This window comes from Diachasma alloeum, unplaced genomic scaffold, assembly GCF_001412515.2.
Source record: "Diachasma alloeum isolate Michigan unplaced genomic scaffold, Dall2.0 Dall_scaffold_00356, whole genome shotgun sequence".
In the NCBI taxonomy this organism is placed as follows: domain Eukaryota; kingdom Metazoa; phylum Arthropoda; class Insecta; order Hymenoptera; family Braconidae; genus Diachasma; species Diachasma alloeum.
This window is the reverse complement of record NW_021680495.1, coordinates 259,046-284,599: the sequence shown is the minus strand read 5'-3', so window position 1 is coordinate 284,599 and position 25,554 is coordinate 259,046. Positions and strand designations below refer to the sequence as shown.

The 25,554-nt window shown below is 34.3% G+C and overlaps 1 protein-coding gene across 1 annotated transcript; it reads left to right on the top strand.

The window, feature by feature from the left end:
• Nucleotides 1-1,797: 1,797 nt before the first annotated feature.
• Nucleotides 1,798-4,967, top strand: LOC107041131. Its single transcript, XM_015261535.1, has 6 exons — nucleotides 1,798-3,132; nucleotides 3,217-3,391; nucleotides 3,530-3,725; nucleotides 4,025-4,219; nucleotides 4,314-4,516; nucleotides 4,600-4,967. The coding sequence occupies exons 1-6, from the start codon at nucleotides 2,960-2,962 to the stop codon at nucleotides 4,603-4,605; spliced, it is 948 nt and encodes a 315-aa protein (XP_015117021.1). The 5' UTR covers nucleotides 1,798-2,959; the 3' UTR covers nucleotides 4,606-4,967.
• Nucleotides 4,968-25,554: the final 20,587 nt, after the last annotated feature.

The following is a 25,554-nucleotide window of genomic DNA, read 5'->3' as shown; positions in this document are numbered from 1 at the left end:
TTGATAGAAAATCCTAGCGAAGTCGTTAGGAAATTCTATTGGAATTCTATTAGAATTCTATGAAAAAGTCTATCCGTTCTTGCCGTTTTTTTCTAGTGGAAAAATATTATGAAATTTTCATTTCTATTGCATTTTTTTATCAACATTTTTCCTATTAAAAATCATTAAGTAAAAATTTTCCAAGTTTTTTCGCTTGGCTTCTGTGATGCTAAGCAAAATCGAACCCGGCAGAAAAAAACTTGAAAAATGTTCACTCAATGATTATCAATAGAAAACATCTGAGAAAAATTCAAATTCTATGATATTTTCCCCCATAGAAAAATTGTGAAAAACGAGTAGAATTTTCTATAAAAATCCCAAAAAAATCTTATTGAAAATCTTCAAAACTGTTAAAAAAATGTGAAATATGAAATTAGTTATTTCAATTCTGAATAATGAGGATGAAAATCTCAATTGATTAATGAAAATTCTCTGTGGATCATCATTGGATTTCCTAGATTATTGATTACTTGATTGTGTAGATCTCCGGTCCCTGTGTTATCAATCGTTTGAGTTCAGCGGTTCATCTCTAGAGTTTCCGCTTTACCAATTAATCAGTAAAGCAGAGTGCGTGATGATCCACTGAAGTCGGTGATCGACAATGCAGGAGACCGACGATCTACATAACCCTCTAATCAATAAAGTAGAAAGTCTGCAGATGATGCTCACAACAGAAAATGCAGGGTCGAAATTCCAGATTTTTCGTAGATATTTTTTTCAGAAAGTCCTTCCCGTCTGAAATTTCACTCCTCCCCCATATTTAAACACTTATTCCTGAGAAAGATATCTACGAAAAGGGTCTGAAAAATCATACCCTCTATTAATCTATTATGCCGGAAAATTTCATTAATTAATTGAGAAAATTTGTCATAATTGTTCGTAAAATTTGTCACTCAATTGAACTGAATCTTCTAAGCTGATCACAATACACCCGAAATAATTAAAAAACAGATTCAACACTACAATCCACCAAACCGATGAATTATTTTGAATTTCCCCAAATTCACTGAACCACTGATATATACCATACTATAATTCACAAAAAAACACTGCTATACTTACTCTGACAATCACTTTTTGAAATTAAAATGAATCCAAAAAAACTCCCGCACTAACGTGCTCTAGACAATGATCATCGGCGAACTGATGAATATTTTTCTTTCAGCCCCTCAATACATTTGACATCTCTAAATAAATTCATGGCCATGTTATCTCCTGGACAACTGGAGTAAACACCACGTGCGTCTGGACAATGGCTAAGGTGTCAGATTTACTCCTGCACATTATCTCGAAGACACTACAACTCAATCGTAATGATGAGTTTTTTTCTCGCACGCGAATAATGCGTTGATACGTTTTCAACGCCAAATGCCGAACTTTTTTCTGTTTGCAGTTTCTTATGGGGATGGAAACCCACTCTGAATACCCGAGAAAATCTTGGACTATGATTTTTTTCTGAAAAAATTCACTAAAAAGCGCTATATGAAAAAAGAAACAATTAACAGCATTTCAAAAATCAGAGGGCAGCACTCATACTTACTCTGCATTATCGACAATTGATTCTCAATAGCTTCATCAATTGCATCCACCAGATGATGCTGTAATGAATGAATTCAATCCCCCCCCCCCCTCCGCCCCCCCTCCTGCACCGCCTGACAACTGCTTCGTATCCACCGCTGCAATGGCCCCCCGCCCGCCTCGACCCCCCTCGCCCACATTTGATTTTGCAGCGCCTTAAGCATACTACTATGCTATTTCCCGTCATATCTGCCGGAAAAGATCGGATTTTATTCCCAAATGACGACAGAAAAGTGGCTTATTTCATTCCTTGGATTTTTACTGTTTTAGAAGATCCTCGGAATGACTTGATCCACATTCCTCCCTTTCATTTACAGAGAAAAATCGAACTCAACCAGCAGTTATGACGGAAAATATTGTGTGCACTGAGGAAGGACAACAGGACATGCTAACCCGCGTGCTTCTCACTGAATCAAAATACGCTGTAGCGTATTGGCCAAGGAACATTTTTTACTCCAACTGTCCAACACCTCAGACCGAGTGCTGCCAAGTATCTGTTGACGAAGTAACCACCCAAAAGACCATTTTCTGGAAAAATGGTGCATTTTTCGTTGAACAAACATTGAAAGAATACAAAATCAATGAAAATAAACCAAGTCAGGGCTCAATAAAAAAATCCGGAAGTACTAAAGCAACGGCATTCGCGAGCAGTTTTTGTAATCACTGCCTAATATCAATCTAAACTCTCATGTTCAGACCCGTGCCAAGAAAATTGATTCTGTCTTTACTGACTTTTTATTGACGCTTGGGTTGGTTGATTTTCATTTATATATGTTTGTTTTTTCTAATGCTTTTTTACGCAATATATATTTTTCGAGTAGAGTGTCTTCCTCATTTTCAGAAGCAACCAAAGAAATATGTTCCTTAGCACAGTGCTTTTTATAAAAACTAGGGAAGACGCGCGCATTCGCGCGCGCTAGCCAGTTTGCATGAATTAGTGCATTCATTTGATGCATTCATTCGATATAAAATAGAATTATAACTCGATAGGATTTTTTTTATTTGTAATTTCCGTTTGTACATTTACATTTACTTTCTCACCACGGAAAATACGTCGTGGAATGGTGTTTTTCAAGTCTTCTCCGTTAGTTTTATTCTACTTATTTTCTAAATAGTGTTATTGATTGGGTAAGTGATAAATCTCATTTTTTAATTTTTGGTTCGTGTCTTGTTCCATCGTAGTGATCAGGTTGGGAATACGTCATATATATTACGTCGAACAAGTGATTTTGTTCAATTTATTTTCGTTTGTTTTGAGCTGTCAATTATTTCAATCATCTTGACACAGTAGGCCATTGATTTTCATCGAACTATTCTTTACGAATTTGTCTCGTTATTCATCATGTCCGACGCCGATAATTCTCCAGCTCCTCATTGCTCTAATACTGAACCGATTGATGATGGACTCGAGGTTCAAGATCCACCAGTTGCAGATCCCAATGTTTTTACCAATCTTGATCTGCTGACATCATCTGCATATTTACAGAGCATTTCTTCTGCTACAACAAAATTGGTGTAAGTGTAGCTATTAATTTTCATAACCAAATTTTTACTTTTTTTTTGTGAATTTATTATTACGATTTTTTTTTCTTTCTTTAGAGAGATCATCGGCATTATTCATCTTGTCAAAGAAGCTGAGACTGTAACCTGTAAAAATGGTGCAGTCAACGATGTCTGTACATTTTTCGTTCACAATAATGATGGCGAAATAGTTCAGTGCGTTATGTGGGGTGAAATCATGGACAAATTTCTTGATCAGCTTCTAGTGTATCATGTAAGTTGATTTTTCAATTTTTTTTTTATTTCCGATTTTTACCGATTATATTTGATTTTTTTGGGGAAGGTGGGGTAAAGTAGAACGTTTGTTATCGACTTTTAATTTTTTTTGCTCATTTCTAATCATTTTCATTAGGTCATTCACATCGATGGAGCTTATCCAAAATACGTGAAGGATCAATTCAACTCGGGAACGACTCCTTATGAATTGGTGCTTCAATCAAACACGACTGTTACTGATTTGGGGAAGATTCAACTCCAACAACGCTCTCAATCGACCACTCCTGAGATTACTCCTTTGATTGATCTAGCAACTTGCAAGAAAATTGCTGGTGAGTTTATTTTTTTCTTCTAATTTCATCATATCTTGAAAAAGTATAATTTTGGGACTAAAATCTATCTCGATGAGAAAATCTTTGGGAATGGTGTATTTCAGCTCAGTTTTTGATTTTTTATGAAAAATTTGGTTATGGACATCAATTTTTGCATGAAACCTATGAGAAAATATTTTTGCATATTCAGAAATTTGGTTCTGTGTAATTTGATACTGAAAATTCATGTTTTGTAATGAAAATTTCGAATTGCCTAATTATTTAAATCTTTTTTTACTTTGGATCTTTTTTCGTTCTAGCTTTAAGCGGATTTGTCAAAACTCCATGGACTGTGATTGAAAAACAAGTCGATAGTACTGGCAATACTTGCTATGGATCCATTGCTGCTCAAAAATATTTCGTGGATGTAAAAATTTCTGATTTTCCCTCTGATTTTAGTTCCCCATTCGTGAAGGGACAGCATGTCCAATGTGTTGGATCAGTGATCAGAAATGGTGATTATTCCATCCATTATTCCCATTTATTTCCAAATTTTCAATTCTTTTTTCTGATTTTTATTATAATTCATTTTGTTTTTCTAATTTTCAGGTAGTAGGTTTTTCTTCTGCGTTCAAGCTCCATTCTGTATCACTTTGGTTGATCAGACTGTCGCTACTTTCAAAGATCTTCTTCGTTGTCAGCCGTTGATGATTCGAAATCAGGCTGATTCTAACAATCGAGGCGATGCTACTGCGGTTCAGCCCAAGAAATTGAAGAGAAGTGAAATATCCAACAAAAGATGCCCTAAAAAAGTGTGTTTCGTCATGATTTCGGATTTTTCTCTTTTTACTTTGGGTCTAGTTCTTCGCATATTTAATTTATTTTTCTTTTTCAGGATTAAGAAGTTACCAGTTATGGCTTTTGTTTTTCATTTTTAGTTAGCCAGAACAATTTGTCTCTCCGAATCATCAACTACTTTTTGAAAATAAAAATAACAAAAATAGATCCAAAAAAAAGAAATCATAACCAGAAGAATATCCAACACTTCTAAATCATCATAATATTAATTAAAGAAAGTTCGAGCGTTTGAGATTCACTTGAAATTTTTTCGATAATTTACTGTTTATGGACCTAGATATCGACATTCTATGTTAATGACCAGCATTGTTCTCTGTCTCACTCCGATTTAAATAACTTCGTATACAAAAAATTCTTTAAACCCCAACATAAATCTATTATAATACAGATTCAAGATTAACAATCTTTGCTCGATTAAAAATGAAATTGATAAATAATAATTTCTCTTTTGTTACTAAAATTTATGAAATTTCAAGATGTTTCTCTTTTTTTCCTCTTTTTTCCATCTTTTTTTCTTTTTATAACAATAATTTAATGATATCTCCTCCTGATTGTTGCTAAATTACTGTCAATAAAGTTTTAAGTTCATTGCATAATTTTGGATCATTCTCATCTTCTTTCCATTCGTTTAAAAATAATAATCACAACATTCGTTACTTTTTATATTTTCTCACGTTACTAAATTTTTATTTCAGTATATTTTCCAACAAGTATTAATTCCAAAATAACAACTTTTCTGAATAATATCATATTTCGTCCAATACTAATTCAGTTATTGTTTGAGAAATTCCTTAACTCTTCACTGACTCCATCAATTTAATTCTGTGAATTTTTGTAGGGAAAATTTAATAATATTTAGTTCTCAAAATTATTCGCATTGATCGTTGCCTTCGTACTCCAAGTTTTGCTTTTCTTCTGAAATTGATAAAATTTAACCGTCAATATTTTTTTTTTCTTGGGAAAATGAGGCAAAATGTAATGGTCTTTAATCCTCAATATCTGTGTTCATACATAAGAGATATTGGTGATTAAAATCAACGATAAATATTTCATTTTCTCCTCGCCTCTACTACTTGAAGTTAGATCTACTTTCAGCCAGGAATAATATTATAATGAGATTTCCTAATAATTTTTTGACGATTAATTTATAAAAATATGAAAATTGATAAGATGATCACAGTTAACTTCAAATTCTATTACAATTCGTTCATGATAATCAATAGAAATCAAGGGAGTCCATGTGAATAGATTTTTCAATTTTTCAACCCATCAAAAATTAGGCGTCATTTAGTTTTTATTTCAAATTAAATCCTGTTTACTCAATTCCCAAAATTAATTACCAATTAACCTTTAATGTCAATCATTAAATTTTTTTTCTCCATTGAAGGTATCATTCTGGTCACAAAATCATTTTCTATTTGAAATTGTTTACCTATTAGCTCTCTTTTTCTTCTGTCTATTGATTGCTGAATCATTTTGATCATTATTTGCCGGATTTTCTTCAGTTGATGTTGATGGTGTCAGTTGGTTATTATTGTATTGGTAGTCCTCTCTCTATCTATTACACGTCTCTCACAAATCAATCTATTCCCTTCATTGGGGAACCTTCTCCAGAACCATACTTCTTCTTCAAAATTATAATCAGTATCAACGATTTGGGCTCTGCTTAGTATTTCTCTCTCCATCTTTTCCTTCTCCTTCTGACAGTCTTCTGAAGTGACACTTCTTTTATTTTCTTCAATAAGTTCCAATCGTAATTCAATTTTTTTTTATTTATTGGGATATGGGTAAAAGTGGATAAATAAATGTAGTAACGCAATGAATACTTTTAACTTGAACTCTTTATTATTGGCACGAGGAAGGCACGACTGTACTAGAGGACCGTTGTCCAGAGACTAAATTCTAACTATTTGAAAAACCTTTACTGAAGGAAAAGCAAGACAAAGTTTATGACTCCAGAGGACAGAGTTTCCTTTGAATTTCTACATGTGGTAAGGATTGCAACGCTCTCGAGTTCGGAGCACAACGGATCATAAATTAGTCCTTTTCTGGGGACTTTCCCCAACACGTCATAAACCTTGTCGAGTGATTTTTGAAGAAAAACAGAAGAGCTGTGTTCAAATATTTCAACACGCCCCCTCAAAAATTAATCGACTTACATTATTTTACTTTAATTAATCTAACTAATTTTCTACCTTCCTCGTGGGTCCTGGGAATTTACACATGGCCCAAGATCTGTTGCTCAGGGGTCAGGGAAACCCAGTAAAACCTGCCCAGACCATTTCTATTATTAACTACTATATACATTCTTATTCTATTTTTATTTTATTCAATGCCCAATTTTGGTCTTAATTCCAGAAGTTTAGTTGGCGGTAGTGGCTTGGTCAATGCATCTGCAATTTGATTACCTGTTGAAATATATTCAAGTATTATTACCTTTTTCTCTACCTGCTCTCTGGAGAAATGATACTTAATATCTATATGTTTAGACCTCTTGTGACTAGTTGGGTTATTCGCTATGCTAATACAACCATTATTATCTTCATAAATAATAATTGGTTTCAAGATCTTCAAATATATACTATCAGCTAGCGATTTAAGCCATAATGCTTCTTTCACCGCTTCAAAAAGAGCCATATACTCTGCTTCTGTGGAAGAAGCGGCTACCGACGGTTGTCTTTTCGTATTCCAGCAAATTGTGCATCGTTCAAATAATTTAAACAAGAAACCTGTGGTGCTCTTCCTATCACTTCCTACGTCACCACCCCAGTCAGAATCAACATAGCCATTTATAATTTGCTGGAAATTCCCTCTTTTAAAGGTTAATTTTAAATTCATTGAGCCTTTTAAATATCTAAGAACTCTTTTTAGATATTGCCATAATTCCTTGTTATTTTTATTTGAATATCTACTCAGAATATTAACTGCTATACTCAAGTCAGGTCTTGTACAAACCATTATGTACATTAGACACCCAATGAGATTTCTACATGGTGCATCATTGTCTTTATCTAAATTTAAATTTATATAATCAATTTTATTTGGAAGAGGTGTACTTATAGCATTACAATCAGACATATTGAATTTATTTAAAACTGTTTTAATATATGCACTTTGATCAAGAGTAATGGTATCATTATTTCTTTCAATTCTAATTCCAAGAAATAATTTAATTTCATTCAAATCGGTCATACGAAATTGTTTCATTAAATAAGTTTTGAATTTATTCATAGTTTGAATATTAGCTGTGGCAATTACTAAATCATCAACATAAAGAACAACATAAATATTTTCTTGAATGTTGCCTTTGTTCAAAAAATAAATACAACGATCAACTGATGAATTTTCAAAACCTTTTTCAAGCAATGCTTTTTCAAAGGTTTCAAACCAGCATCTTGCTGCTTGTTTCAATCCATAAAGTGCTTTGTTCAGTTTACAAACTTGATTGTTTTTATGCTTGACACCTTCTGGAACTCTCATAAATATTTCTTCTTTTAATGCTCCATTTGGAAAAGCAGTTTTAACATCCATGTGATGGATTAACAAATTATATTGATTTGCAAAAGCTAAAATGAAACGGAAACTTGAAATTCTTGCTACGGGTGCAAAAGTTTCATCATAATCAACTAAATATTCCTGACTAAAACCACGTGCTACTAGGCGAGCTTTATATCTTATAGAATTTCCAAATTCATCATTCTTTATAGTGAATAGCCATTTGCAATCTACAATATTTTTACCAACTGGCTTTGTTACTAGAGTCCACGTTTTATTTGTTAAGAGTGAATCTATTTCATCTTTGATTGCTTTTTCCCACTTCTCATGATCATCTCTATATTTAATTTCATTGAAAGTTTTGGGAATTTTGCAAACTATAGATTGTGCACATAATAAATGATCTACCTCCTCATACGAAATTCGAGGTTTGTGGTTATTCCTATCACTTCTTCTCAGATTTCTTACTGCTTCTTTTTCATAATTCTTATCATTATGAGAATCAGACTGATTGTGTTTACCTGTTTTCTTTACAGATTTATTTGACTTATCAAATTTACTACTTCGACTTCTGTCAATTTCAGGCTCTGAATTTTCTTCTTCAGATTCATTTGCATGATGAAAATTATCTGATTTCTCTTTATCAGATTTCTGAGACTCTACTGATTTTTGAAGACCACTAAGTTCTTCATTAGATTCACTAAGATTATCAGTTTCATTAGAGTTTTCACTTATAACTCCTAGTCTCATTTCTGGCCTTGATGCCAAGAAATTACTTTCATCAACTATCACATCTCTCACTACAACAATTTTATTCATTTCTACATTCCATACTTTATAACCGTTCGGTTCATAACCGACTAATATTCCTTTCCAGGATTTATCATCAAATTTCGCTTTTCTTATTTTATTATGTACATAGACTGTACTTCCGAAAATTCTCAAATATTTTAACATTGGCTTCTTACTATGCCATAACTCATACGGTGTTTTATTTTCTTTTAAAGCTTTAGTTGGGATTCTATTAATTAAATACATAGCAGTCAAAACTGCTTCTCCCCAAAAGACTTTATTTAACTTAGCACCGCTTATTAATGCACGAGCCTTCTCGGTAACTGTCCTTACCATTCGCTCTGCAACACCATTCAATGATGGAGTGTATGGAACTGTCAAGTGATAGCTTATGCCTTTTTCTACACAATAGTCTTTCATCTCATTTGATAGATACTCTCTACCATTATCGCAGTATAAATTTGAAATCTTTAAATTAAAGTGTGCTTCACTTTTTGCAACGAAATCTTTCCAAGCAGAAAATACATCTGACTTATAAGTCATGAGATATGTAACGCAATAATGCGTGTACTCATCAATAAACATCACAAAATAATTTTTATTGTCAACCGTTGACGGAGTGATCGGTCCACATACGTCTGAATGAACAATGAACAATGGTCGTTTGATATGATCCTTATCTTTCTTCTTTTGAAAAGGTAATCGTGCTTGTTTTTCAAAAATACAAGCTTCACAAAGATTTTCATTTGGCATGATATTATTAATTAATTGCACATCATCGACCATCTGTCCAGTTTTCATTTGTAAAAATTTCGTTTTTCCCACATAACCTAATCGATTATGCCATAATTTATAATCATTATTTATGGCCAAAAAAAAAAAAAAAATTCAAATAGAATTAAAATTTAGAGAGAAAAAAATCCCGATCCGCCCAGCCGGGATTCGAACCCGGGTCTCCCAGTTACGCGCCGGGCACTCTTCCAACTGGCCCCACAAACTCTTTTGTTGTTAATTTTATTTACATTAACTTTAAATTCCATCACGTACAAATTATTTGTGGGCTTACCGGTCATGATGATTTTACCATTTTTGATTATTTCAACCCCTTGTGGATTGAAATTAATACTCATCTGAGCTCTCTGCATTTTCCTGACAGACAGTAAATTGTATGGCACTTTCGGGCAGTACAAAACATCCTCCAGAACTCCTTCAACTCCTTTATTACTCGTCATGTTAATGATCCCTCTCTTCGTAGCCTCGATGAAGATTCCATTTTTCGCCACTGAGATTTTTATCGGGGGATGCAACACTTGGAAGCTGGAGAACAATCCATCGTCGTTGATCAAATGGTCAGAAGCTCCCGAATCCAATAGAAAATCAACTTTATCACTATTTTCATTTTTATAAAAATCTCCAGCCATAAAGGCAAAACCAGATGTGTTTGAATAGGCAGTTGTCGGATCAGAAGATTGCCTGATGTCTATTGAGTGCACTGTTCTGTTTTTATCGGCCGAGTATTGCTGGCTTTTCTTGTAGAAAATGCAATCTTTAATCATGTGATTGTCTCTGCCACAGTGGTAACACTTTCGGGGTTTTTTATTGTTTGGTTTGAACCCTTTCTTCGCACTGTTCTTCTTGAATTGGCCCTTTAACTTCGAATTTTTTAAATTATTCGATTTTGAATTTTTCTTCATGTCTTCTTGAAAGGCTTGGAGAACTTTTACACTGGTATCACTACTCTCAGTCTTTATCTTCACTTCATGATCCAGCAGTCTCGTTTTTACAAAAGCCAGAGTCAAATTATCCTCTGATAGAGTTTCTATTGCAGTAATAACACCATCGTATATCACTGGAAGAGTCAATAATAAATGTGACACTTTGTCCGTTTCCTCTAGACGTGCTCCTGCAGCCGATAACTCTGTGATTAAATCATCGAATGTTGTAAAATGTTTAATGAGCGGGACATCTCCTTGTAGTTTTAAACTTAGTAATTTCTTTCGAATTGCTAACTGTGTTGCTAAACTCTTTCGCTCATAAACAGCATCAAGACTTCGCAAAATTTCTTTTGCTGTACTCTCTGTTTTTGCGAAATCGAGGAGAGAATCCGATAAAAATTCGATGATCACACTTTTAGCCACATTCTCAGCTTTCTTCCACTCATCTGTCACTTCAGCTGGTTTCTGTTCGTCTATTACTTTCAGTACGTCGAGTTCAGTTAATAGAGAACGAATCCTAAACTTCCACACACTGTATTTTTCACCATCAAAAGGCTTAATGTTCCTTTTGAGTTTCGTCGTATCCATTTTAATTTCAAAGAGTTCACGTTAATTCACTACACTTAAATTCAAATACTAAATAGTTTATAGTTATTAAAAAAAATATTTTTACACTTAACACGTAGACTGGGCCCATAACCTATTGGGATATGGGTAAAAGTGGATAAATAAATGTAGTAACGCAATGAATACTTTTAGCTTGAACTCTTTATTATTGGCACGAGGAAGGCACGACTGTACTAGAGGACCGTTGTCCAGAGACTAAATTCTAACTATTTGAAAAACCTTTACTGAAGAAAAAGCAAGACAAAGTTTATGACTCCAGAGGACAGAGTTTCCTTTGAATTTCTACATGTGGTAAGGATTGCAACGCTCTCGAGTTCGGAGCACAACGGATCATAAATTAGTCCTTTTCTGGGGACTTTCCCCAACACGTCATAAACCTTGTCGAGTGATTTTTGAAGAAGAACAGAAGAGCTGTGTTCAAATATTCCAACATTATTTCCATCAAGTTCTTACATATTTCATTGCTAGCTTGATGTTTAGCATTTGAGTTATTGAATAAAACGTTTATAATTTAATTATTTTATTTCATTAAGTCACGGATGTGAGTATTTGAAGATATTGATTTTATTATTATGTTTTTTTACATATTTCCAGTTTTATAGTTCTTGTACGAATCAATAGAGTCTCCAATTATAATAATAATATGACCAACAATCTAATAAACAATTAATATATATAGAGTGTCCCAACACGTATCGGATACAAATGCATATCCCTGGCATTGATGGTTAATCGATTTTAACTCCACAGCGGATTGACTTGTTTACTCGGTTGATGGCCGGTCAATGGTCAAGACACTGGTCAATTGTTGGTTGGTGCCGGATGATGGTCGATCTTCGGTTGATTTGCAATTAATCACTGGTTGATGGTCAATTGTTGTTGGATCACCTGTGGATTTTTAATCGATCCCTGGTCGATCAATTATCCCGAATCGATTGGGGATTTAATAACGCTCGACAATTCAACTCCCATATTAAGTGATGCGTCAAGGTATTTCTGCTCCCATTCAATATCGACGAATTGAATTAATTGATACCGATTGAACATTCAATGCCTCCATTCCTCTGCCTTGGATAAGAAAAGGGATAAGATTTCTGTATCGAAGAATGGATTTAATTAGCTACTACATTTTGAGAGAGGAATAAATGAGAATAACTAACTAATTAATAAGCATAACCATATTAAAGGTATTACTAACTTATGAATGCCTTTAACCTCCACAGTTCGATGAGTTTTGGAATACCATGCAACTCATAACTCATTTTATTTCGTCATCTGCCTGGTTATTCATCAATTTTTCATCTCAAAACGTCAATTGTGAATTTTTGTGATTCAGTTCATAAAAATTGAACGAGTTATGATTTTATTCATTTTATTCAGTTTGTTTCAACTTATAATTTCTAGTGGTATTAATATTTTATAGATGTTTTCTAATAATGGTTCCGGTTTTTTCTTTCCAAGAAATTGTAATTGATTCGATCAATTATTATCAATCTCTGAATAATTCTGTAAAAACTGGATTATTAATTGTTGTATTTTCTACTTGCTCACCTAAATATATTTTTAATGTTGACCATGAACGGACTCTGGACATAGCTACATATAATTGGCCATGCGTGAAGACATCTCTTCTCAAATCAATTGCAATACAATTGAATGTTTGTCCTTGCAATTTGTTAATGGTCATGGCAAAAGCTAACTTTATTGGGAATTGTCGATAAGCAAATGTGAAAGGATATTCATTTTCACATATGAAAATAATTCTATTAATGAATACAATCTCTTTTTTTTATCTCCTGTTAATATTTCACATTTCAAGATATTATTTTTCATTCTTAATACCAATAGCCGTGTGCCATTACAAAGTCCCTGCTGAATGTTCAGATTTCTTATTAACATGACTATACTGAATTTCCTCAGTCGTAATTCGTGCGGTGGGAAAGACCGAGGCATCAACGTATTTAAATATGCTGGTAAAAGGTATTGATTGATCTTTTCATTGTCATTACAGTTGTCAGTACTATTTACGCTGGTGTATAATTGTTCAGTGTCGATGTCCAATAAATCAACTACTCGTTGATTTATTTCATCTACATTTTCATTTCGCGCCGAAAGGATTGCAACTGTCGCGGCAGTTTTGTATTTTTTCTGTTTCAATAATTCGCCGTAAGTTTGGATTACAATATCTTCATTGTAATTCTCTATACAATCTTCCGGAAGGTCTAATTTATCTGTTTCATTATTCAAACTTCCATTTCCCATTTGTATTAGATAATTCGAGAAATCTCGTTCTGTTGATAACGCTCTCATATTTATCGTCAATGTGAATTTTTTGAAAAATTTCCATAAGGTGCTATATTTGGGTCGGTGACAAAATCCCCGGCGGACAAAATCCCCGAAAAAGTGGCCGATATGTCCGAAGCGCCTCCAGTGGTGAGAACATGAACTAAATCTCTACTTCATTAAATTTTTATCTATTTTTTTATTATTATTATTATTTTCTTTTGTTTTAAACCGAATTCGTCACAAGAAGCTTGCGACTGGCCATCGCGCGAGGGTCTTGAGCCTGGTTTGGTTGGTATTATTATATATTCATTTTTTATTTTATTTCATTTTTAGTCACAAGAATAGTTTTTATTCATTGATTTATTTATCGTTAATTTTTTAATGCGATGACTCACCAGTGGCTAGTGTACCTGCATTATATTCTGACCCTTAAATTGTCTGACCCTTCAACTTTTGAAATATCTTTTTATGAAATAAATATTTCCTTTAATTTTTACTTATAAAATAATAATTTTTTTATATTTTTTTTCGATTATTTCGAAGATTATTCAATTTCCCGGTGTGATTTTCGGGTCAATTTTTGATAGAAAAGAGTGAATTAATGTTGATTTTTCTCCAATACTTATTATTTTGTGAGTTTTCCGACGTATGATTTTATGAGAAATGCAGAAAAAAAACCCTTAATGAATTGAAGAATAATGCACAAGAATTTTAGTAGAATAAATGTGAAGAGTCATGTAGAAAAATGTATATCTATTGACTTTTTCGCTCGATGAAATGCAAAATTTAATACAAACTTTCTCAAACTTTTTGGTGAATATTGATGAAACAAGTCGTCTCAGAATTCTAATTGCACGAAGAGCCTAGGATTCATTTCCAGGAGAGTCAAGGTAAATTCGATTTTGACAGAAAAAACTTGTGAAATTGCAAGTTTCAGTTGAAAATTCAAGCCAATTGATTGGTTACAAATATAAATAAGACGGAAATTATATATCTTATTTGAATATTGACTATCAAATTGAGCTCAATTTTCGAATGAACTTAAGATTCACGAATAGATTTACATGAATTCTTGCCATTTCCACTGGATAATGGGCTGAATTTCTCAGTTTCAATTAATTTTCCCATCGATTTGTGGTCTTCCCATGACGGACTTCCGGAAATGGTGATGAAGATATTACTCGTTGAAAATTTCAGGCATGTGTACTGCAACTGGCAGCAAAAAATTTAAACTGTGCATACATAATTTAAGATAAAAAAAAGAAGATTGCCTGCCCACCCACTTTTATACGAATCTTCCCCTGTGGACTTGATGAACCAGAAAATGGTTCAAGGAATGAAGATGACAATTAATAACTACGTAGTCGACTGTTAATGACAGGATTGAAACTTGAGTATTGATCACGAATCGTTTTATTCCTTTATTAGCTTTATAACCTGTACATCGCTCCATCATGCATCGATTACGGCGATACTAGACACGCATTGTCTCAGTTATCTGCTTCCTTTTGATTACGAACTTGAGGCTTGAGCCATCAGGAACGTTCGATTTTGTGATCGTATACCTTCCTCCGGTGTCTTCCTTCTTTCTCTTCTTCATTTCTCTTCTCTGTTTTTTGACTGTCCTCTCATGAAAATCAGTGGACTCATTCTCCTGATTTTTTCCTGATTCTACTTCACTCTCGATATAGTCTGCGTCTCTCTTCTTTGCCTTCTTCTTCTGTCTTCGCTTGTCCTTCTTGTCTCTCTTCTCAAAAACCTCCCTAGACTCCTCTGCTTTCTCATCTTCTTGCCTTCCTGCTGCTGCGGCGGCTGGAACTTTCGCTCCACTTTTCGGATCATGGATAGAATGGCTTTGATCTCTTTGGTTCTCCTGTCCTTCTGTTTCAACCGGAAACTGATTCTCATCTTCGACATCTATGAAGGAATACGCTTGTCCCATTTGGCACTCTGTAGACAATGAAAATAAGTATGACGTTAATATTAGATTGACAATAAATTATAGATCAAGTGGAATTTCATTCAACGTACTCTTTTTAAAATCAATACATGTTGCCATCATATCCAAGAATTCAGGTACTTCTAATTTTCCCTCCGCCAACAGAACTTTCTGTGACCTTATGAACGCTTCCTTCCTATGATCACTGCCTCTGATCTCCTGGCGAGAGGCGCCCGCCTTAATGGCATCGAAATCTTGGGAAAGCGTATTTTGGACACCCACTAGAGTCCCTGCAAAATGAGCTTATTTTCTTGAAGCAATTCCAATATTCATCATCATTCAATCATCAGAAGATCAATATTATACAATAGTAGGTGAGTTCGGTCATTCATGAGAGTTTGAGATTAGTGAAAGAAAATATTTATCCATAAATGTATGATATAAACAAGACGAATATTTTGAAAAAAAAAAGAATTAAAATCGGTGCAGTAGTTTTTGAGATATTCACAAAAATAGATTTAGATACAAACGTGAATATCTCACAAACTAAAAGGCCGATTTAGCTCATCTTCGAAAGCAGCCATCCAAGTGCCAAGAGGTAACTTCGTGCCAAATTTCAAGTTAATATATCGATTTTTGTGAAAGCTAGCGTGCGAACCACGATTTTGGGTGAAAAACCTAAAAATTAAAATATCTCGAAAACTTTGTATGAAAGGGTATGCATATTTTGAATAATTGAGATGGAACACATCAAGACGAATATTTTGAAAAAAAAAATCAAAATCGGATCCGTAGTTTTTGACATATTGGTGAAAAACGATTGAGTAAAAAATTGAAATTTCTCAAAAACGGCTGAGTCGATTGAGCTGAAATTTGGCACAGAGTTAGTCCACATCCATACCTACAATTTGACAAAATTTTAGATTTTTTGGAATAATTTCAGTCTTTCATTCCTTCAATTTTCTAAAAGTTGACCACGAGGTGGGACATCTGCACATATACAAACTGTGCTCAAACTTCGTATTTTTACGTTTCAGACCATTCTACATCGTTTCCAAGCTAGATTAGACATGCGAAAAATTGAACGATTTCAATGCTCCCATTCGGAAGCAAAATGAAGGTAAAATTACTATCGAGATAAACCATAATTTGGGGATCACAATGGTATTTTGTTAATAATTACTATTAAGTGGACCATGGGGCAACCTAGTTTTAACGAAATGATGAAATTCAGGAGAGAAAATAGTAAGAAATAGAACGTGCATAGGATCACATAAAAAACTGAATAGTAATTTGTGCATAGGATCACATGAAAAACTGAATAGTAATCACTTACTAACGAACTTCCATGGACTCTCGTGCTTCCCAAAGTCAGAATTCATCGATCGATTTCGCGACTCCGCCGCATTATTAGTCCTTCGTACTGAATTGAATGCACAGCATTTGCCTGGAGGACAATTGACAAACCATTGCTGGTGAACATACTCATAATACGCCTTCATTCTCTCTTTTGCCAAGGCATTTTCAGTTTTGTCCTTGATTCGCTCGAACTGAGGTTTTATATGGACCTCTGGTATAAGAGCAAGCGCCATTACCAGGTTCACACGTTCTTTGACGCACTTCCTTATCGCAACTTCGATTTTCCACTCTTCCGTTCCAACATCTGATAATTTTGTGGTCTTCATTGCCCCTGTCTTGATTGCATTTATGATGTGAGCCTGTGGCGGTGCGTTAATGAATGGATACTTGGAATGTTCAGTTTTATTTTGATAATTTATTCGGCTACGGGTGAATTATCAGTATTCGGAGTCACGTGAAACCTTCACATCAGTTTTATTTTGATAATTCACCGGGCTAAGGGTGAATAAAACTAATGTAAAGGTTTCACGTCCTCCGAAATACCGCACTCTGATTGTTTGAGATCAAAATTGAGGAGATTATCAAGGATTTGCGTCATTGCTATAGTTTTTTCAACTTTAATAAAAAATATTTCTAACGAAAATATTTTTTTTTTTTTTTAGTCGGCTTCATGTTCTATAAAATTTACGAGTGATGTCAAAATTATCATAAGCATTAAAATGACAGGTGTCCAGAGAAAAATAAAAAATTTATCTTATTCTATGTGATCTTAAGCCAGTCCATGCAAATCATTTTTCTCACCCTATGGAAGTGGGTGATGCACAACTCATTAGTTGCATTTGGCAGAACTACGTTGATACCCGTTCTCTCTGCTATTTCAAAGTCAGTATGCACCTTGGCTTTGTATGAATGAAACTGCGGTGCTAACACTCTGAAGACATACTCATAAACACTCACATATGCCTCTGTTGTTTGATTAGTCATCAATGCAAATGCGATTGGAAGGATCTAAAAGGGCAAGGTCTCTAGTTCATGAATTTCATAGAAAATCGATTTTATCGTTTCATCCAAAAATCGAATTACTACGTCCAAAATAAGTATTTTTCCCCGTGTCATCGACGAAATACTTGTCCCAATAGTTATTGAGAGGAAAAAATTATTCCATTGACAGAAGAGTTATTTTTCAATTCATCGATTTTCTTATTCATCCAATTATTATTTTGGTAAAAACCAAATTTTTCATTATGAATCAAAGGAAAATTTACTCAGATTTACCCATTTTTTCCAATTTATATCGATCGAGAACTACGTACGTGATTATAGCGACACACATGTACGATCAATAATTGCATCCAATTGGGTAGAGCTGGCACAGAGTAGAAGGTGCCGTCGATGAACATGTCCGCACCGTCTGCAATTCCCACCAGGAGTCGACGCACATACTCTGGATCTCCGAAAATTGCAACTTGCGATCCATCTGATCCATCAACCAACTCTACTTCCAATCGCCCGAAATTATAATCCAACATTGCCTTCCAACATTCTTCTTTCAAATAACTGACAAATTCTCCAAGGTCCTTAGGTTCGGGAGGACTTTTGGAGGATTTCCATCGACGAAGGTGCCTTGCCTTGGAGTTGTACGATTGAGGTGTCGCCTTTGGGTACCTTCGAAATAGAGATGAAAAGAACCACCCTCTCAATTATTATTATTATTCCCGTAAGAGATATGTCCTCAGATTATAGATATAATATTTGATACGAAGATTTTAAGAGTTCATTGAGATATCTTGTTTTGTTATTTTCTATTCAGCTAAAAAATGATATTTTTTGTATCGAAAATTACAGAACCTGTGAGAGTTTAATAGGAAACATCGCGCATTCACTAGATAATCTATTTCGCTTCCTTTTTCTATTTTATTGTGGATTTATTGGAATATTTTCAGTAGCTCCATTCGTTTTTGGCCGATTTCTATTGAAAATTCACCAATTTTGCGATTAATTTTTATAATAGATATTTGTCGGGAAAAAGTTAATAGATTTAATATTTCTATTCAATTAATTCTGTTAAGATTTTCGCTATAGAGATTCTAGGGTATGGATTTCACAAGTTTTATTTGCTATGACTTTGTAATGATGAACAAATAAAAAAAAGGAAACATTATGCCCAAGCATTGCTATAGGAAAAATCTTGACAGAATAAAATGTGTAGAAAGATCAAAATCCATTGACTATTTCTGCTATTGAATATCCATCCAAAAATCGAGCGGGAAGAATGCACAATTCACAGTATAATTTCAATATAATTGAAATGGCAGCGAATGCGCTAGCAGGTTTACTATTTAAGTCGATCGTACGCGGGTCTGGATATATTGGGAATATTCTGAGTTGAATTGTAGAATATTATCAACTTGAATCAAGAATAGAGGGATTCTTGACCCCAGAAAGTACAAAATTTATTAATTCATATTCTTTGCTCGGATTTTTCAGATTAGAATTGGATTATCAATTTTTTTATGCACTCGAGTCTCGCTACATTGAAGCTCTTTCGCGTCGTTAGACCGTTTATGGCCGCCATCTCCTTCAGTCGACGATTAAAAGCTTTTGTCGGGATATTAGCCTTGTTTGGGATACATGAATTCGAATGTTCTCTGGTCCTCACGACCGTACCATCCGGGCTTATTTCAGCTCGACCCTTGCATCCTTTCTTATTACAATCAGCTGCACTGTTGAAATATATGGGAATTAATGAACCAATTATATCATCGCAGGAAGTTGAGAAAAACACTGCACCAAACAAAAATCTTTCTCCTTAAAATTAACGATTGAATTTTATTTTAGACTCCAAGAAAATAGCGTTCCTCTGAATATCCATCTGATCATTGCGAATTATTCACTATAAAAAATGACTCATTTTGCTCCGCTCTACCCCAGATTATTAAATATAAAATACAGAATCAATCACAATACTCAATGTACTATGATAATTGAGGAGAGAAAGATTAACCGGAAAATCATGGATAAATATGATTGATTCCACAAGCATACGAATTTCCCATAATAGCCCGAACGCTCGCAGTCGACTTGAGACTAGTTCACTGTAAGAAGTAAACAGCCATAACAGTGCGATCAGGCCGATAAAATCTCGTTATTTGAACCCTTAGCATCTCAGAAACACTCATCGGACAATAAACTCTGTAATTCCTCTCCGCCACGCGAAGAAAAACAACAAAAACGGCCGGGTCCACGAAATTCGTTCTGTCTGAATTTTTCTCCTGGAAAGCACTGATTATCGGGATACTTTGATATTCAACAAGAAGTGAAAAACTGTGTTCCATGTCCCCTCGGAGTTTTTGGCTTTTCAATTTTTTTTCTCGGTTTCATTTTTTCACTAGGCAATTATATGACAGAAATCCGGTTATTTCGGTACGAATGCTGAAAACTAATCTTTTCTATTCACATTAGACCAGTTTTCTTCGATATTCGGCGATGAATGTAATTGTGTCCATCGTCATCCTGATGTGTGGGATGATGTCCATATTTGCGTTTGGGCTTTTTCTCTTCGCTCGATGGCCCAGGCCTTGTGGCCGGGTCACCTTCATCACTAAAAAAAAAAAAAAAAATTCTAAGAGAATTAGAATTTAGAGAGAAAAAATTTCCGCTTCACCCAGCCGGGAATCGAACCCGGGTCTCCCAGATACGCGCCGGGCACTCTTACCGACTAAGCTACCGGGAACCACAGAAATTCACTCTCAAATTCACCTCAAACACCGCCTAACCTCCTTTAGGCATTAAAGAATTCTAAGAGAATTAGAATTTAGAGAGAAAAAATTTCCGCTTCACCCACCCGGGAATCGAACCCGGGTAATTACTAGAATAGGTACAATAAAAATGGGATTGATCCTATGCTCATTTCCCAACCAACTGTCAACTGGTAACGAACTAAATGGATGAAAAAATCATTAAAAGGGTTTGGCTGTCCAATTAAAACATAATTTTGTGACTCGAGATATGTTTTAATGTTGTTTTATTACAAAATAGGGTACTCACGTTGTAATTAATTGGGATATAACCTGTCCCTATCATTCAAATCACGAGACGAGGATAGGGACATGTGTCAAACGTGCATGGGGACAAGTGAGCGAGCGTGGGGACATGGGACTTTTCACGTTTACGGATGATTATTTATTAAAAAATAGTAATTATCATGACCGACGGCCACTTTGGTATAAATATTGGTCTAATGATGACAAATTGTTTTTAGTTCTTGGAACTATCCCAAAGATTCGCAAAGAGGAACTCTAAATGCTGTGATAGTAAAAATCGCATGAGTATGAACTGAATGATTTATTTCTCACGTAATCTATGATAGCGGAAGGGAGGAGGTCTAAAATGTACAAGAAACCCGTGACGTAATATTTCAATATTCTCATAGCATGATTTTTGTTTATTTTCACGTAACCATAATAATAGTCCAATATCTGAACTTACCCCATAATTCAATACGTACCAAAGTACCAATCCTACGATTACAGGGACATGAGCCTCTCCATCATGATCTTTCATGGCAACCACTTTTCACAAATTTTTCATTCTCTACGTGCATTTGATCACGACAAACGACCTGACGTTGATAGAAATAAAGTGATTCATAACCGATGTTGAGTTATTTATCAAATATCAAATAATAGTTGATTATCCCAACACTTCACTGATTGTAATCTTCATCGCCGTAAAGGAGTATGGGGTAAAGAGCTGAGAGGTAAAGAAAAATTCGAAGGAGAAAAAAAAATGATGGAATTGCCATTGTAACTTAAATGAATCAATTCTAGGAAAGATATCCAACCGTTTTCATGAACACGCATAATTCCGTGATATTTGAGACAACTGATCTCCTCTTATTTTTCCTTTTTGTTTTCAGGTACTTCGAGTGCAACATGAAATATTATTACTAAGCCACTGGCACTTTTAATGAATATTTAAACTTATGAAACAATTGAAAAATGGTACTTTCAATTCTTTGTCATTCATAAAAATCCGAAATTAAAAAATTCGTGATTGAAAAAAAAAGTTCGGCTCAAGAGTTACGGCCTCAGGGTGAGTAATTTTTTGTCAAAGATTTCCTCGCAAAAAGTCAATAGATTCAAATTTTTCCATATTACTCTTTACATTTCTTCTATTTAAATACTTGGGCATGAATTTTCAATCATTTTTGGAAAAATTGATGCCCAAAAATGTTTATGGAAAAAATAGAAAAATAATAATTTTTGTAGAAAGATCTACATTCATTGGCTTTCCCAAACCACAATCGCGCGGTAAAATTGTATATCATTCTAAACAATTTTAGGAAAAAAAATTCCAATGAAAGATTAAAGATTTTTCCAACGAATGCGTTAGGATTTTCTTCTGAATTCTTTTATACGTGTGAATTTACAAAACAGGATACCCACATCAATAGCTCTATTTCGCGTTCATTATCAGATATTTGTGAAAAATTTCGCGAGACAACCAATTTGCTGATTTTATCCGAAAAAAACAATGAATAAATAAATGAAATAATTTTAAAAAAATAAATAATAAAAAAAAATTGCTGATTTCCTTTTAATATTTTGACATTGATGTAATGAATTTTTCGTCACGGTGAAGGCAGGAGGTGCATATTTTCTCCCTGAGGGGAAAAAAATTGAGGACCCTTATCCACGTGCTTAGCACCGTAATAAATTACACGTGCACGTGGCACAACTCCTTTATTTTACCTTCCTAGGTTAAAAATGTATGAATAGGATGTGCCTTATCAACTAATTTTTTTTGAGAAGTCTTCATTTGACCTTGATGCTTGATCCTCAGTTTGATGTTCATGCTTGACCCATAGTTCGCGTTTACGATTCTACAATTTCACCCACAACTTCACCCTCAAATTTATTTTTTCGAACACCAGTTTGAGCCAAGAAATTATTGTCCCCTATTCCCCCATCATTTTCCTTTGAAAAATGTTGTGGGAGGGCGGGTGGATAATAAGTGGATACTAGATTTAATCAACGACCCTTAAGAAAATCAAATGGATGAATAAATGGGTTTCGTGATTTATTTCTCCTTTTCTGGAATGATTTTGTCTTCGGAGGAGAAGTACCTACGTACACCGATGAAAGACTTGAGGAACAAAATTGAAAAAAAAAGGGAAGAAATAAATTATCTTTCAGAGTTCGCGTGGCCCAAAACTTTTGGTTACGTCCCTGGGAAATTGGTTGCAGTAACCAAGGCGTCATCGAAAAAAAAAAATAAAAAAATTATTATTTTATAAACAAAAATTAAAGGAAATATTTATTTCATAAAAAGATATTTCAAAAGTTGAAGGGTCAGAAAATTTAAGGGTCAGAATATAATGCAGGTACACTAGCCACTGGTGAGTCATCGCATTAAAAAATTAATGATAAATAAATCAATGAATAAAAACTATTATTGTCACTACAAATGACATAAAATAAAAAATGAATATATAATAATACCAACCAAACTAGGCTCAAGACCCTCGGGCGATGGCCAGTCGCAAGCTTCTTGTGACGAATTCGGTTATAAAAGAAAAGAAAATAATAATAATAATAATAATAATAAAATAGATAAAAATTTAATGAAGTAGAGATTTAGTTCATGGTCTCACCACGGAGGCGCTTCGGATATATCGGCCACTTTTTCGGGGATTTTGTTCGCGGGGATTTTGGCCGGCGGGGATTTTGTCACCGACCCCTGTATTTTATCGACAAACTGACTGTTTCACTACGCGTTCCTCCTTGAAGCACAGGAAGTAGTTGTCGGAAATCTCCACCCATAATCATTATTTTTCCACCGAACACAATCTCATTATCTATTACATCTTTTAATAATCAATTAATTACGTCTAAACAATATTTTGGAGCCATTGGTGCTTCATCCCAGATGAATACATCATTTTGGTTCAGTTCTCTAGCTTTTTTAGAATTCAATTTGATATTTGATACTGAATCTTGATACAGCGGTACTGGCAAACCGAATGTTTTATGGACAGTTTTTCCTGTTGGTAATAGTGTCGCTGCAATACCGGCAAAAGCCATTGTCATTGCTTTCTTGCCTTCCCCCATCAATAAATGCCATAAAGTGTTATAAATGAAGGTTTTCCCTGACCCTCCTGGTCCATCAATGTAAAAGCATGAGTTACGTTCGTTTACATTCGTATTATTAATATTCAGTATTATTTCATCAACAATATCCTTCTGTTCTTCATTCAATTTTTCATACTGTTCTTTTCCCTTTGATAATAGCTCTTCAATATTCAATCCTTCTTCGATATTGGCAACTGCATCTAATATCTCAGGCATATTGTAATGTGCAAGACAATTATCTTCCTCATTCAATAGTTTCTCTCTTTCTAACAAAGCTTTATTTTCTGCTGCGGCAGGTGTCATTTTATTCCTAAAATCATCAGACATTGAAATTTTGAATTCCTCCCATAATCTCTCTGGGTTCAACGGCTGACAATGAACCAAAATATAAGAGAATAATTTTCGTAATGCTTGGGGCATCATCCATACTTCTCCTTCTTCCATTGCTCTAAACCATTCGTCATCATCTTGAATTAATCCTCTTTCTTCGAATGCTTCAATGTAAGTTGAGAATAATTTTCCATTTACAGTTCGTAAATCATTAAAGCTTTGAGCACCTCTGACATTACACAATAATAAACGAAGATGAAATAATTCTATTTGTGATGGATTGACAGAGTACATCCTCCCGATTATTTTGAAGTTTGATTGTCTTGTTCTCCAGCCAATAATTTTGTTATTAATTTTCTTTTTAATAAATGCATAGTGTGTAGGAATGTCAGTGTATAGATAATTTCGAGCGTCCGGATCTCTGGCATTTAATTCANGGGCCCTACATAACGACTATCAATGTATTGTTTAATTTCATCATGCTCGATTGTATTAACTCCTGAATCGTCTTGTATTATAACCTCTGCTGCATCATGTAATTTGTGGATGTATTTATAAAAATATTTCACAGCTCTGATGTTCGTTACCACTTCTACATTACAGTGGCAATTCAATTTCAATAAAATTGCAGAACAATAAGGCACAACATATCTGTTATCTACCACATAACCATTTTGTTTCTCATGATATTCTTCTGTATCTCTTCTACGATAACAGGGATATCCATCGTCATCCATTGCAGTTTCATCCTGGAAACCTTTTGGAAAATGCTTGGAACATTTATTATCCACCAAACACCAATCACCACATGGTCCATGAATCATATTTTTCATGACTATATTATACGAATCTGGTTCTTCTTCTCTGTCAGGTATTTCAGCACAAATGAATTTGTCTACTATACATGGATGAGTTAGTTTATAATCTCTTGTTAAATTAACCAGCATATGAACATGAGGTAAACCACGTTTCTGAAATTCGATAACATAAACCCATGCTAAAACTGCCCCAAATATTTCCTCGAGTATAATTAAATTGATTAAATAATCTTTTTTTAAATCGAAAACACGCGCAACTATCTCTGGTCTATCACACGGTTGTTCTCCAGCATCAAGATTTTCTATGATTCCTCGCCATCTCGGATTGCATGTCATAGTGATGAAGAGATCTGGTTTACCAAATTTCCTGACAATTGCCATGGCGTCCTGATAATTCTGAGCCATATTACGTGGTGAACCTATAAATGTTGAGGGTAAAATGACAATCTTTCCAACTCTAAGATCGCTTTCTTCTCCTTTTCTCTCCAAGTAATGTAT